Raw genomic sequence first — 14,826 nt, forward strand, 5'->3', positions numbered from 1 at the left:
GATACCTGAGAATCAAAATACCAAAGACGAAGCCATTCAAGTCCTCAAAGAAGCAGAAGGCGAATTCTTTTATAACCCCGGCCTGGGAGAAGATTTTCTAACTAGGACTCAAAATCAGATGCCGCGAGAGAACGGGCGTCAGGGAGGCTCCGGAAAGAACAGCACAGATGAGGCAGGGCTCGCACCTGCCTCCCGCGGCGCACATCTCTCCGAGCTGACCGTCTCCAGAGGCTGGGTCGCTGCAGCGCTGGGGAGCCTGTTGCACGGAACCTCCACGGCTCCCCCTGCCCCGGGACCAGTGCCCTGGATTTGAGGCTCCAGTTAGGAAGCAGTTTCTAAACCATGGCTGGTCCCGAGAGCAACCCCCTTTTCAGAAAATGGCCCTTGTCCCCGACCTCCTTAAGAAGTGACTTTTCCCGACACTGTATCAGATCTCAACCAGCCCCTGCTGCTGTTTCCAGAGTCGTCGTCTCCACTCCCCCACTCTGCCTCACACTGCGGCAAACGGTACGGTTTCCTACACACGCCTCCCTTACCTGGCCGCCCTGCGAGACAGCGCCGTCCCCACCGGGCAGGCCTGCCCTCGGCAGAGTCCACGCCTGACGCAGGAGCGGTGGCTGGACCCGTGTGCCTGCCCCGGCGGGCAGCGGGCGGCCTCACGTCGGGGACCGCCGCGTGACTCCACGGACGCGCACAGTGTGCTTGGCGAATTCGCACGCCCGTTTGTTTCTACATCTCCATGGCGGACAAAACTCCTGAGATTCGTGTGGAAGAGAAAGCTGCAGAGAAAAATACCACGGACCGTCCTCTCCTGGTAGCCATGTCTTCCGTGCTATTCTTAGGACACGCGATCAGAAGTGGCGAAGGAATGATTCTGACAGCTTCACGGTCTCCGCCAGGTCGACGCCCGTCTCCGTCAGCAGAGACACTGACAGGAGGACTCGGGAGCGTGCTCGGGAGGGACGGGGCTTGTGTGGCGCTGGAGCAGAGGAGCCGACGCTCCAGCACAGCACAGATATTTTCCCTTATAGGGTTACGGTGAGGACTCTTCGTGCAGACTCTGGCAAATCTTTCCACAGGCCCCCGCAGATAATCTCAACGGGCTGCCGAAAGGTCGATCTGAGAAACCTCAGGAAAAGCAGCATAGCCTCGGACGCGGTCTGCCTGGCCAGTTCGCCTCAGCTAGACCACGTCCAAAATTCCTCACGACTCAGACGACCACGATCCGGATGACCGGATGCGGGACCCGACCAAACGTCTTGGGCTCCCGGTGACCTGCCCTACAGCGCAGGGGTAACAACAGTTATGTGCCTCGCGAGACGGCTGGAGATCCAAAGAAGGCTATAAATAAAAGCCTGGGACTTCAGGGGAATTCCATTCAGGCTCGTTTAATTTGATTCTGAAAAGTCAAAGTAAATAAAGTTGCTACTTGTCACTCTCTCGGGTCTGCAGCCCTGGCAGTCAGGGCCCAGTTTCAGCATCGACCGAGAACTGATCCTTATAAGATTTGTCAACCTCCCAGAGGAAAGCTTGCATTTCTACAAGAGTAAGTGCATGCATATATATTCTAAGTCCTGAGACGCTTCCTTTCTGGTCAGAGTGAGCCAGCAAAAAGCCCCCCAAGGGACCGATGTAAAAATCCACAGCATATTCTTGCAATCATCATAAAAGTCGGATTAACACATGGAGAAAAAATAAAGCGCTGAAGGAAATATCCTTCTATGATTTTGTAGAATGCAAAGGAGGAGCAAAACCTAGATCTGGAGCTGTCTTCCACAATCATAATAATACATGTAATCTGACCCCCTGAAGCCCTATTCCTAGGCTGGTAGGAGAGACCAGATAAAAGCAAGCTGGTTGCTAGCAAAGGTTCCAGTATGATATTGAGAGCACGGTATTTGCATTCTACGGAATAGAAACTGATTTCAGTAGTGAGTTGTGAAACACCGACCACGCGCAAGACATCGGACTCAGAAGTAACAGCAAGCCCCGACTTCCAACGGTTCACGACGGAGAGCAGCAGATAAACATTTGGACTCGCGATCCTTTATTCTATGAAAGGGAGAGTCGCAGGTTTTCACAAAAGGTGGCATTGGAAGATCCCCACGTCTGCAAAGGTGGCTCTGACAGCAGCATCCAGGAGGAACTGGATAGTGAGACCACTGCACAAACAGGCCCACGGGGCAGGGGATCTGAACGACAGCCCTGGGAGGATGGAGAAGGGAATGTGCTCTATTCACTGCACTATATTTCACATAGTTACTAAAAAAAAAAAAAACAACCTCATGGCACAGATACTTGGGTAACCTAAGTGTGGGGTGTACAATAGTAAGTAACACAAACATGGTCTCTTACACTCAAGTTAGGGAAAAAGAGCCAGAAATGAGGACAGGCACTGTGAACAAAGCATCCAGCCAACAATTGTACGTCACATTTTCTAGCTCCAGATCCCTGCTTCATCTCTGAGGTCCTCTGCCCTTAAGAATGGTTCTGTATTCACAGTGGCCCAAAGGTGAAGCCACCCAAGTGTCCATCGACGGAGGAACAGATAAACCAAGTGTGGGCCATCAGAACAGAATATTATTCAGCCTCAAAAAGGAAGGGAATCCAATCCGGACACCTGCCACCACACGGACGACACCGTGCTAAGTGAAATAAACCAGTGACCGAAGGGCAAATACTGTAGAAATCCACTCCGATGAGGTCCTTAGGGTATTCAGATCCACAGACAGAGTGCGGGGGGGGGGGGGGGGGGGGGGGCGCCAGGGGCCGGGGGAGGGGAGGGGAGGGGAGGTAGTGTTTAATGGGGGCAGGGCGTCAGTGTGGGAAGGTGGGAAAGTTCTGGAGACGGAGGGCGGTGATCCACAACAGTGCGGGTGTGTTTAATGCCACTGATTTCTATTCTTGAAAAGGGTTAAAATGGTCAATTTTATCACAATTTTTTTTTTTACTTATTGAGGTATAACTACATAACACTATATTAGTTTCAGGTATATCACACAATCTGTGAATGAATGAATGAATGAAGAATGGCTCCATGTCGCCCACTCACAAACACCCTAGCGCCCCCTGAGCGAAGCTGAGCCTTGTCCAGCAGCCAACCCTTTGCCAGTGTGGCCCCAGCGTCCTCACAGATGGATCACCTTCCACACTCTGCCTGTGTGTGCTTCCGTGCGGCCAGATCCAGCTACTGCTCATTCTTTCCAGAACATTCTTGTGTTCCTTCCTCTGACCTTGGCTCATGTGTTCTGCAATACACCTGCCCCAGCACTCAACTTCTCTCCCAAGCAAGATTTCTGTGGGTGAAACCAAGCACCACCTCGCTCTGCAGACCCTTCCCAGATCATCCCAGGGGACGGCGACCACTCCGGCCTGTGCTTAGGCCCCTCATCCGTCTACTCTCCTGCCAGTTTCTCTGCAAAATAATCAGATGCTCCCTAGCAAGGAACAACTGAAAAGTGAAAGAAAGAAAAAAAAAAAAAAACTCATTCCATTTATAATGGCCTTGAAATATAAGAAATACCTGAGTTGAACAAAGTGTTGTGGAAGACGTATAAACTGTCCACTACGAGACGCTGCTCAGAAAACTGAACGCAAATCTAAATAAAAGGAGAAACACCATATCGCAGAGTGCAAGACTCTGTCGTTAATTCAGCAATTATCCCCCAAGATATTCCAGAGACTCAACACAATCCCAAACAAGGTCCCAGCAGCTTTTGCAAAGAGGAGAGAGAAAAAAAAAAAAAAAAGATGCTGAATCTAAAGTACATGAAAATGAAACAAACAAGAATAGCCAAACACTGAGGAGAGAAAAACCATGTTGAGGGACTTCAGCGAGCTTCGAGACTTAACTGCCAGCCCACAGCAACCGAGCCCATGCGGTACTGCTGTTAGGAGGGACAGTGAAACAGAGCAAAGTCCCACACGATGGCCAACTGGTCTCAGACAAGGATGCCAAGTCACTTCAATGGGGAAAGAACGGTCTTCGGAACAAATGGTTCTGAGCAAGTGGGTGTCCCATGGAAGAGTGACTTTCATCCCCTGCATCAAACTGTCTACGAAAATGAACATTCAAATGGATCAGAGGCCTGCAGATAAAAAGGAAAACCACAAACTATCTAGAAATAGAAAAGAAAACGTGCCAGTAATTATTTAGGACTTTGGAGTAGCCCAGGAGCTCTCGGGAGAACACAAAGTACTAACGTAACATTTAGAACTCAGTAAGTTGGGCTTTTGAAAGGCATCACTGAGAAAATACTTGCAGTGCACGTTTGACAAAGCACAACAGACTGACTCCTCAGAACGTCCAGAGAACCTAACAATAAACAACAGAGGAGTCCGACAGCCCCACACGCACAAAAGACACAAACGGCCAGTGAGACGTGGGCACCACCAGTCACCGGGGTGAAGCTAGTTAAAATCACGACAGGACACGCCTCTACGTGCAGCACGATGACCAGAGCTCGCAAGACTGGCGGCATCAGGCACAGACAAAACCGCGAGCGCGTGGCGCACTGGCACTTTCCTGGAAGGAGGCTCCGTGGTGCAGCCACTCCAGAGAACAGTCTGGCAGCTTCTCCTAAAGTGAAACGTGCATCTCCCGTGGGGTCCGATAAATCCACCGCGCGTGTCTGCACACAAACGTTAGCGGCTTCGCTCAGAACAGCCAAATGCTGCCCTTGGCCTAGAGATCATTAGCAAATACCCAGATAAACCATGACGCGTTCACACAACAGAGTATTTGGTCGCAATCAAAAGAAACCAACTATCCATTTGCGCCACTTGTGAAGGAAGCACAAAGAGGCACACTACACGATTCCATTTTCATGCAATTCTAGGACCAGCAAAGCAAAGTGACAGAAAGCGGGGGGGGGGGGGGGGGGGGGGGGGTGGGGACGGGTTGCCCTGGTCTGAGTGGGCGATGGACCCGTCCTGCTGGATTCCGGATTGGCGGGGCTCCAACCAGGGCGGGGCGGGCTGATCACGTGACAGGCACAGAGTTCAAGGTCAGAGAAAAAGACCCCACAGGAGATACTCTGCACACTGAATCTGATAATGCCAGACAAACGGGAGAAAACCGAGGTAAATGGGATGTGAAGAGATTCTGCCGCACGGCAGAGAGGGAACAGGAGCATGGACTGGCTCGGCACAGCAAGGGCTAATTCCAGTCTCCTAAGGAGGGAAACAGGGCTCCTAACCACAGGCGCAGAGACTCAGAAAGTTCCGGGGAACGGAGCTGTGTCTTCATCACCATACAGCTGCTCGGAACTTCATTCACGAATGCGTTCTCCTTCTAGTCCACGGAAGGAACAAAAACAAACAAAAGGGGAAAGAAAGGCAGACTGAACTCGTAAGCCGGGTCCGACTCAAACAAGCGAAGGCTTTATTCTCTCCCAGGCCACTGCTGAGGCCGACCAGGTTCGGAGGGGTCACGGCCGACACGGCTGCAGGGGCCAGGGGACAGCCCGCACCCTCGCCAGCTCTGCCTTCCCCCAGGGGCGAGAGGTTCCTGCTCACGTACGAAGCCCTCCAGCAGGAGGTCAAGGCTCCGCGAAAAGCGGCGCACAGCCGCCCCTGTCCAGCAAGCATGGAGGGGCCCGCGTGAAGCCCGGTCCCCGCGCACCTGCGGGGAGGCAGGGCCGGGCCAGGTGCAGGGGCGCGGGCGCCCGCCTCCCCCGCCAGCCGCTGCCTCCTCACAGAGTTCCAGGGGCAGGCAGCGAGGTACGGAGCCCACCCACCCTCTCTGGGCACATCTGTCTCCCCGCTGACTCGGTTCCCTCTTCAGGGAGAGGCTCCTAAAGCTGGGCAGTATCTCACCTGATACTATGCGGGGTGGTTTGTTTTTTTTTTTTTTTAAGTTTTATTTATTTTGAGAGAGACAGAGAGAGAACATGAGCAGAGGGAGGGGAAGAAGGAGAGTGAGAGAGACAGAGACAGAGAGAGAGAAGGTCAGAGAATCCCAAGCAGGCTCCATACTTAGCATGGAGCCCAAAGTAGGGCTCGATCCCACGACCCTGGGATCATGACCTGGGCTGAATCAGAGTCAGATGCTGAATCACCCTAGCCACCCAGGCGCCCTTAATACTATGGTTTTATGAACACAGACGCTGAAGCTAGGGGAGGAGCAGGGACTTTCGGGCCAAGAGCACAGAAAGGACCGACAGAAGAGTCTAGTTGCCCAGAAGGTTCTCTTTCTCTGAAACAACCCTACCTCCACAACCTGCGGGGACGGTGCTAACTCAGGGCACAGAAGAGGCCGGGCACCACCTCCGAATGCAGAAGCTTCGCTTTAAAAGACCCCGAGGCCTCTCCACACAGAATGAAAGATGAGCCTCTGGCCCACGAGGCAGCCACCAGCTGCCAGCTCAGAGAGCCCAAGGCCCTGCAGATGTCCCCAGTGACTGCCGGGACAGAGGGTTCGTGGGGGAGGGGCGGCTAGGAGGTTCCAGAGTGGGGAAGCTGCTCGCAGACCTCGCTCTCCCCGGGCGGTGGGAGAAGGGCAGGCGGAGGGAGAGGGAGGCCCACGCCAGCTGCAAGAGCCCACGTTTCCAGGAACGGAGACAAGGGATGTTTCCTCCTAAGCTCCACCTTTTTCGCTTCCGGCTAGATGGTCCGAGCCCTGCAGCCACACTTACCTGAGTCATCTGAGACGCGGCTTTGGACGACCCGCGGACATTGGGAGGCAGGGCCCCAGGACACCGAGGACAGCGCCCTCAGACTCCAGACGTGCCCACCGGGCAAAGCCGGCTCACCTCCCACAAACTCGAAGCGGTCCTCCCCGAATTCAAGCTCTTCCCTACACCGCTTCTGCAGCTCTACGGTGACCACGCATTTCAGATGGCTCCCCTGGCCCCGCCAGCTGTGCCCGAAACGCAGTCCTCGGTCAAAAGCGGGAAGGGAGGAGAGGGCACGTGTGAGGACGGGGAATGGACGGCAGGGGCAGGGGGCAGGATCAAAGCGCACGCCAGAAAAAGACCAAATAGAATTCTCGCAACCAGGGGGAGCTTTAGTCAAACGCTGGCTGCCATCCACGGCTCGTATTATACAGGAGAGACTGAGGCACGAGAGAGCAAGGCAGTGTGCCCAGTGACGCCCCAGGGGGGAGGGGGGGCAGTAACTTCTGCCTCGTATTGTTTCGCTAGTCTAGAACTTTCTACGCCACTCTGCATTAGCGGGCCGGACAGCCCCTCTCTGTCAGGAAAATAACAGTCCGTGATGACTCTCGTGTCTGTAAAGACACAGAGTTGCCTTCACAGCTCTCATGTTGCAGAATTATATTTTAATATTAAAAAACCAGAGATAAAAGTATTTTTAAAATGCTTCCTCCCTGTCCTCCAGACTGGAACTCTCACTCTGCCGGGGGGGGGGGGGGGGGGGGTGTTCCTGTGGAAATGCAGATTCTAATTCCGCAGGTAAGGGGGCCCCGCGGGGCTGCGTTCCTAAGGAGCTCCCAGGTGCCGCGATCCTGCTGGGTCCGGTCCCGCCGGGCCCGAACCCGGCCCTCACTGAGTCTGCAGACCCAGTAGACCAACCGGCCGGCCGGCAGCAGGGCTCCTGGAAGAAATCGGGACAGCGTTGCTGCAGTGAAGCCTCCTCCCACCCACGAGCGGGGCGGGACGCTCACCACAAACTGGATTCAAGCCTCCAGCAAAGTCATCAGGAGAGGGGACGGTTAGCCCAGGAAGGTTAGCCCAGGAACGACGCCCCCAAAGACACGTTTGGCCTGTGGCTAGGCTCCGAACGGCCAGGTCCAACCAGACTGAAAAGACTTGGTAGCACAGCTCGAACTGCAGCCTCCCGCCTCTCAGTGGGGACAAACCCACCGCGGGCCCAATCTGGCCCGAAGCCTCTGTTTGCACACAGTTCGGTTGGCACCCAGCCACGCCCACTCACCCCTGGTCCACGGGGGTGGCTACGGGAGCCTAAAGCCTAAAATCTTCGCCACGTGGGAAGGGGGTTCAGGGAAATGAGGTCCAGAAAAGCGAGCCTGAAAGCCAAGGGCCATCATACGATCCCAACACTGCAGAGGCGGTCGCGACAGGGCAAGGGTTCGGTTTGGATTTGGTTTTGTTTTAATGTTTATTTTTAAGAGAGAGAGAGAAAGAGTGCAACCAGGGGAGGCGCAGAGAGAGAAGGAGACACAGACTCTGAAGGAGGCTCCGGGCTCCGAGCTGTCAGCAGAGCCTGACGCGGGGCTCGAACTCATGAGCTGTGAGATCGTGACCTGAGCTAAAGTCAGAAGCTCAACCTACGGAGCCCCCCGGGCGCCCCCAGGGCAAGGACTTGTGAGGCAAGTCTGCCAAGAGCTGAAACACAATCGGAAATGGAAGACCGAATCCGCTTCTGAGGCTCACGTCTTCCTGCTGCCAGTGTGGAGCCGGCCTCACAGGGACACCGGCTGAACGTGACGTGCACCCGAGTCACCTGCCCCCACAACTGCTCTTGCCCCGCATGGAAACCTGACTCACAGTGAGGGAGCAGCCCAGCAGCGGAGAAGCTGGCTTTAGGGCTTCGGGTGAATTTGGTCCTATCGTCTGGTCATCGCGAAGGGCCAAGGCCGCGGGCTCTACCTCCATCCGGGTCCCTCTGTGCTCCTCTGGGGCTCCTGACAGCAGAAGCAGAACCGAGGCTCAGACCGCACGGGGAGCGCGGGGCCGACGGGTCTGTCTGCGGGGAAAGCAGACTGAAAGGCCATCTGTCGCCCTGCCCCTACCCCCTGGCAGATGGGGCCCCCACCGCGCCCGTGTGGATGGGGAGGGCCGGTGGGCACCAAAGGCTGGGTGACATATGTCTGTATGTCAATGGAAGTCAATTAAAGGAGACGGTTGGCCTCACAATAGCTTCTCAGGGTCTGGAGCTGCCAGCTCCCAGGACACATGAGATTCGGGTTCTGACAAAATGCAATGACGAAATCGTGGTCACACACAGAACCAGCGGACTCCGGAGTTGAAGCCACTGGCTCGAAATTCCACTCCCCCACCTCCGAGCTGTGGCCTCGAGCACACGGCGACATCACCGCTCCTCCCTCTGCAGAATGGGAAGGAAGGACGGGGCCTCGCCACCAGGGCTCTGCTGAGATATGCCTGGTGAAACATTTAGCACCAGATAAGCCGTGAGCAAGCCGTGACCGCTACCATCACCATCATCAGTGTAATTATCTGTTAAAGAGCATTTTGTAAAGTTTAATCTCTGCTTTAAAGGGCAGGTACAAGGATTAAACGAGACGATAGCAACTTGCCTACAACGGAGCAGCGGCTACGCAGTCCGGCCTCAGTAAACCGTAGTCTGCCCGGAGACACCAAGCCTCACCTCCCCTGTAGAGGTCACGAGAGCCCCCCCCAACCTAGTGAGAACCCCTCTTCCAACACGTCATAACGCTGCTTTAAATGACGGTAGAATCTGCGGAGACGTTATTTCACAGAAGAGGAAAGGACTTCCTGGAAGGGTAAGTCGCTCGAAGACACAAGGCTCGCAAGTGACAGAGTGACCACAGCAACCTCATAAAAGTACCAGCAACTTCAGGAACCCCAGCCCAGTAATCCTGGCTTCAGTAAAGCAGAAAACTATGCCATCACGTTACCATTTCCGCGTGAAAGTGTGTGTCCCTCTTCGAAGTAGTTCTTTTCAAAGTCGATGCAAAGGGCCCTATTACTGCAGGAAAACATGTCCTTCACAGTGTCCAAAATACAGCATAAGCCACAATTCAGAGATTTCTAACACACATTTAGTTTTCCGGGTGTAGGATGTTAACCCGCCCCCCAGGATGAGGATCCAGAGGATACAGAATGAACTAAGTCCTGCTCACGCCATCGTGACAAACCATCTAGAGGAAACCTTACTTAATCCACCAGCTCCCTCCAAAGAGGGGTCTACACCGCCCCCAACTCCCTTCCTCCCCACTGTGCTGGGCTCCCACGTCCCGCCGCCCCCACCCCAGACCGGCTCCCATGGAGTCACAGTGACATCTGTCCTCACTTCATCGACGGGATGGCATCTGACCACACCCCCATCGCCCACCCTCTGGACACGGTTTCTCCTGTGTTTCCCGAGATACCTCTTCCTTCCCTTCGGTTGACGGGCCTCCTCCGCTACTGCCACGCATCTTCCTGGACCCGGGGCTTTTTCCCTCATCATCACACTCATCCGGGTGATTTCCTCCGACTCCATGAATCTAACTACCATTTGTCATGGCCCCTAAATTCCCGTCTTGAGCTGAGACCCCGTCCACACTTCCAGCTGCCCTCTGTGGGGAAACAGAGCTGAATCCAGCCTTCCTGAGGAATGCCGGAGAGATGGGATCGATGCAGGAGACACTCGGGCGCAGGGGACAGGGTGGTGACAAACAGCTGTGAAAGCGAAGGCCAGGGGACACGGATGGTGCATTAGGAGAACCGGGACATGAGAGGGAGCTCAGTGTACCTGCCGATGTGAGGCAGCTGCTGTCCACAGTGGTGGACACCGTGTGACACGGGCAGGCCCCGTCCCGCAGGAGTGAGCGGGAGACGCTCTACACCTTTGTGGCCTCTTTGCTTGTGAACCAAATCAGCTAATCCTATGTGAATTGCTCATGTTCTTTGCGGTCTTGCTTTCTGCTCCTCCCCGCCTCTCCCCCTGCCCCCCCGCACTCCAGGGCCTCTGGGCTTGGACCTCAGTCTTAGCCCTGCCACCAGCCACCGACCCCCTGGCCCGAGGGCTCCTGCTGGCCCTTCCCCATCTTGGTAATGGCGTCGCCGGCCCTCCAGTCACTCAGGCCAAAACCCACGAAGCCTCTCACCCAACCGGTCAGCACATCTTACAGGGTCTCCTTTGAAAACACAGCAGACTACCCGCTTCTCACCTCCCTTGTCATTCCCCACCAGGCCCAACCTCTGCGTTCGCCAGCCCAGGTTGCTGAGAGAGCTCCCAACCCACCTCCTCTCCACTTCTCCTCGCCCCTGCAACCTAGCCTCACTAGAAACAGTTGGGAACGAATGAATGAACGAACGAACGAATGAACGAATGAATACACACACACACACAAACAAGACAAAGAAAGAGAGGGAGGGCGGAAGCACAAATCTAAGATGTCTGGGGAATCCGCTGAAGAGCATACAGGAATTCTTTGTGTGATTTTTGCAACTTTTCCCTAAGTCTGAGTTGTTTCAAATGAAAGAGTGAAAAACAAAACCAAACGAAACTCACTCCCTCCTTCTGAGTCCATCCTGTCTCCCTGCAGCCCCCCAACTGGGGGGACCCCTCCGCTCAGCCCCGCTGGTTTTCAGAAAACGGTAAAGAGCCCTTGTCTTTCTTTGGTCTGACCGAGCTTGGCAAAGGGGGTGTAAAAATAGCGGATGCAGGACCCACAGACTGTCCTGCGAGAGCTCTCCGTTTAACGGGAAGGACAGATACACAAGCAGAGAATTTCAGAATGACGTGACGCGTGCTTTGGCGAGGACGCAGGGCTACAGGGACACGCAGCTCGGCGAGGCGGCCCAGAACCTCAGTCCTGTGTCTTGCAGGCACCCCGCGACCACGCTTTCAAGGCTCTGTGCACATGTGTGCGCCCAGGCCATCCACTCCCTCAGGGCCAGTCCCAGGGGCAGCAGGAATACGGGGCCAGCTCAATAAACCATGGACAAGTGAGCGAGCAGGTCAAGAACAGCTCGTCCAGCAATACTCAGTAACACAACAAGACGGTGTGCAAACCACGCTTTTCTGGTTGGAAGCAAGGCTCGGTTCGCAAACCGTCTCTCCCCAGAAGGGCAGAAGTCAAGGCGTTCTTTACCCCCATGCACGCCGAAGGCTCCCTGTGCAGGACAAAGTCCCATCGTTACCCAACAGCGCGCACGGCCGATAAGCCTCAGCCTCGCTCCCACCCCCGGGGCCTGATAAAGCGAGCTCTGGAAAACCCTGATCATTGTGAGGGTGGCTCCCAGCCCCAAGAGCCTCCAACACCAGAAGCCGAGACTGCGGACAACAGATAACTGGGAGGTAAGAACAAGAGGGCCAGTGGGCTGGGAAAAAGTGCCGGAAGCAGGTAAGGCAAACAGAGACCTGACAGCGGCCGCCCGGGGCCCAGGGAGTTAAGAAGGAAGTTGTGTGTGTGCATGTGGGGTGGTGGGATCAGTGTGGGGGTTGTGGGGGTGAGTGTGGGGTGTGCGTGGGTGTGGGGTGTGTGCGTGTGAGGGGGTGTGAACGTGGGGGCGAGTGGGGGGCTGTGCGTGGAGGGGACATCATCCGGAGTCTGACCGGCAGGTGGAACAGTGATGGGTGAACAATTGGGTTGAGAGCACCTGGCTGGGTCTCGCTCGCTCGCGGTCCACACCGATCCAAGTGCACGTACCTCCTTAAGCGCGAGCCACAGCAAACGCCTCCGGCGGCCCTGCCAGGAGAACGTCTAACTCACATACGTGGCCAGGAACAACACCGCCACTATCACATTAACACCGAATAAATCCTGACTGCCTACAGCCCACAAGAATGACACCCTTGGCGACTCCGGTTATCACAGAATCCTCCAGAAATCTGTAACGCTGCAAGGAGAGGCCGTAAAGAACACGCCACACACCAGAGCGCCTCCCATGCTGCCCGTGCATAAACGTCTCCACCGCAGGGGAGCCCGGGGGGCTCAGGCGGTTGAGCGTCTGACTTCGGCTCGGGTCATGATCTCACGGTTCGTGGGTTCGAGCCCCGCATCGGGCTCTGTGCTGACAGCTCGAAGCCTGGAGCTGCTTCGGATTCTGTGTCTCCCTCTCTCACTGGCCCACCCTGCTCACGCTCTGTCTCTGTCTCTTTCAAAAATGAATGAACATGCAAAAAATTTAAAAAACAAAACATAAAAATAAATTTCTCTAGTGCAGTCAATTTAGCAAACTGTCCCTTCTAGTATCTCTGTGCCAATGGCCACTCTTCCACAGCTGCAAACTTAATGCTAACTCCAGAGACACCCCCTACGAGGGCAGAAAAGTGGCCCAGCCAAACAAGCTGGAGAATGCACTGGCAGCAGGCAGACCACCGCCCCGTCCCCGCCTGCCCTGCTCCCCCCAGGCAGGCTCTGACCAGAGTAGCCTTGACAAGTAAACCCCCATGAACGCGGCACCTAGAGTGTGATTCTGAAAGCCTGTCGTACAGCCCACGAGAAACGGTAAGCGGGACCTTGAAGTCCACGAAGTGCATCCACGTTGCCGTGCGTGGACTCGGGAGTCTGGTCACACAGCCACGACGCGGTTAACTCGGCGAAACTCAACAACGAATGACGGACCAAATATGTGCAGGACGCAGAGGAAGCAGGACTTCCAGGCTCGAGAAGCAGGTCCAAAGGCGGCCTGGCTGCGAGGCTGCAGTGAAAGGGTGGCACGGCCTGGTCCAGGACCCCGGTGGCAGGACTCACCTCCCCGAGGAGCGCCACAGTGTCTTCCACAGGGCTGAACGCAGCTGCAGGCCTGCCGCACGAGGAGGGACATGACCGTGGCACTTGAAACGTGACTGCGAGGCCAGATTCCAAGTCACACGTGGGGTGTGGGCGCGTGTCCGCCTGCACCCAGCAGGGACACGGAGGAAGTGCCCAGTCACTAGATGCCAGCGCGCCTGTTACCCCTCCACTCCCTTCCTCCGCTGTCATTCCACGTCAAGTCCCTGACTTCCCTCTGACACCACATTTGAGGAATCACATATTTTCCCGTGACTTTCCCCCATGATTAAAATGCCCAGAGCATCCTGACGAAGCGATCTCTCCTGCCACCGTTGTGGCCTCCAGTTTTATAGAACGACGTGCATTCGGTGCCACTCGGTGACCAGACCGCAGCAGCTGGCAAGGCTGGCCCCCGCAGGACGGCAGGCGGGCAGTGGGGCCACTTTTCAGGCCACAGTCCTACGCAGCTCAGGGAAGCTGTGGCCAGACCGCCCCCTTTGAGGAGAGCCCAGAGGAGCGGGAACAGGTAGGGAAGGTAAGCAGGAGAGCAGGTGCACAGCCTGTGGTGAGAAAGGCAGGGAGCACGCGGGCCCGGAGAGCACCTGTGGATTTTTACACAAGGCGGTGGGGGTGCTGGGCCAATTCTGCTGCTGCCTTTTAAACACTGCTGTAAAATCCGCACCTGCACAAAATTAAGGGATATCGTTTTAATAAGTGTTCCTCTCGGTGCTCGGCGTCACTCCTGGGTAATCATTCAGAAACTCCAGCTTACGTTCTAAGGCTCACATCCTCGGGCAAAGTGCCAGGGACCATGCAGCGGAGTACGGACACCTCTTTGCGCATCGATCAATAATATGCTCAATTACCCATTAAAGAAGACCTTAATTAGCTTACGTACACTTGAAATGCGGATTTGAAATACATACAGAAGACAGCCATCTGACAGCTTTGCCTCAGAATTTTGGATGGCATAAATAACCCGTCGTGATTCCAAAACAATCAGCAACCTATCTTCACTGACTGCAGGAGAGCAACCCTTCTGGACCCAGCGTGAAAAAGAGCCCAGCTGGCGAGGCGACAGATCACGATCAGTTCTCTGTGAGCTCAGCCAGCCTCCGGGTCCAACATAATGCGCGGAAGTAAAGAGCTGTCAATGACCGAACATCTAACTACGTAGCCCGCCTCGCCATCTGCTTCTGCTGCCATTTGAATTTAAAATTAATGAGGCCACCATTAGAGGGCAGATTTGGTGTTTGCACCTGCTGTTCTCAAATTATGCGTAATGACTGGCCACACAATGGTTCAAGCTGTACCTTACACAGGAGTCCAAAGTCCTTAAATTCCAGGCTGAGAATAAAATAAAAATGGCAATTGTCTATCTGACATTTCCCCTTTTCCTCAAGTCGCTGTTCCCCAAACGCCTTCTTTTGTACTGT

The 14,826-nt window shown here is 55.1% G+C and overlaps 1 protein-coding gene across 6 annotated transcripts in view; it reads right to left on the bottom strand.

Moving 5' to 3' along the window:
* Positions 1-14,826, bottom strand: part of AFAP1 (actin filament associated protein 1) — a 148,430-nt gene that overhangs the window by 96,010 nt on the left and 37,594 nt on the right. Inside the window, exon 1 of one of the 6 annotated variants that reach the window (XM_047847313.1) lies at positions 803-1,175. The exons of 2 other annotated variants lie outside the window; for them this stretch is intronic. In XM_047847313.1, the coding sequence (XP_047703269.1) occupies positions 803-822 (20 nt within the window). In that variant the 5' untranslated portion in view covers positions 823-1,175. Of the gene's footprint in view, positions 1-536; positions 1,176-14,826 lie in introns of those variants that run through there. 3 more of the 6 variants (XM_047847308.1, XM_047847310.1, XM_047847312.1) reach the window with 3 other exon arrangements.

This window comes from Prionailurus viverrinus, unplaced genomic scaffold (assembly GCF_022837055.1).
Source record: "Prionailurus viverrinus isolate Anna unplaced genomic scaffold, UM_Priviv_1.0 scaffold_45, whole genome shotgun sequence".
Lineage (NCBI taxonomy): Eukaryota > Metazoa > Chordata > Mammalia > Carnivora > Felidae > Prionailurus > Prionailurus viverrinus.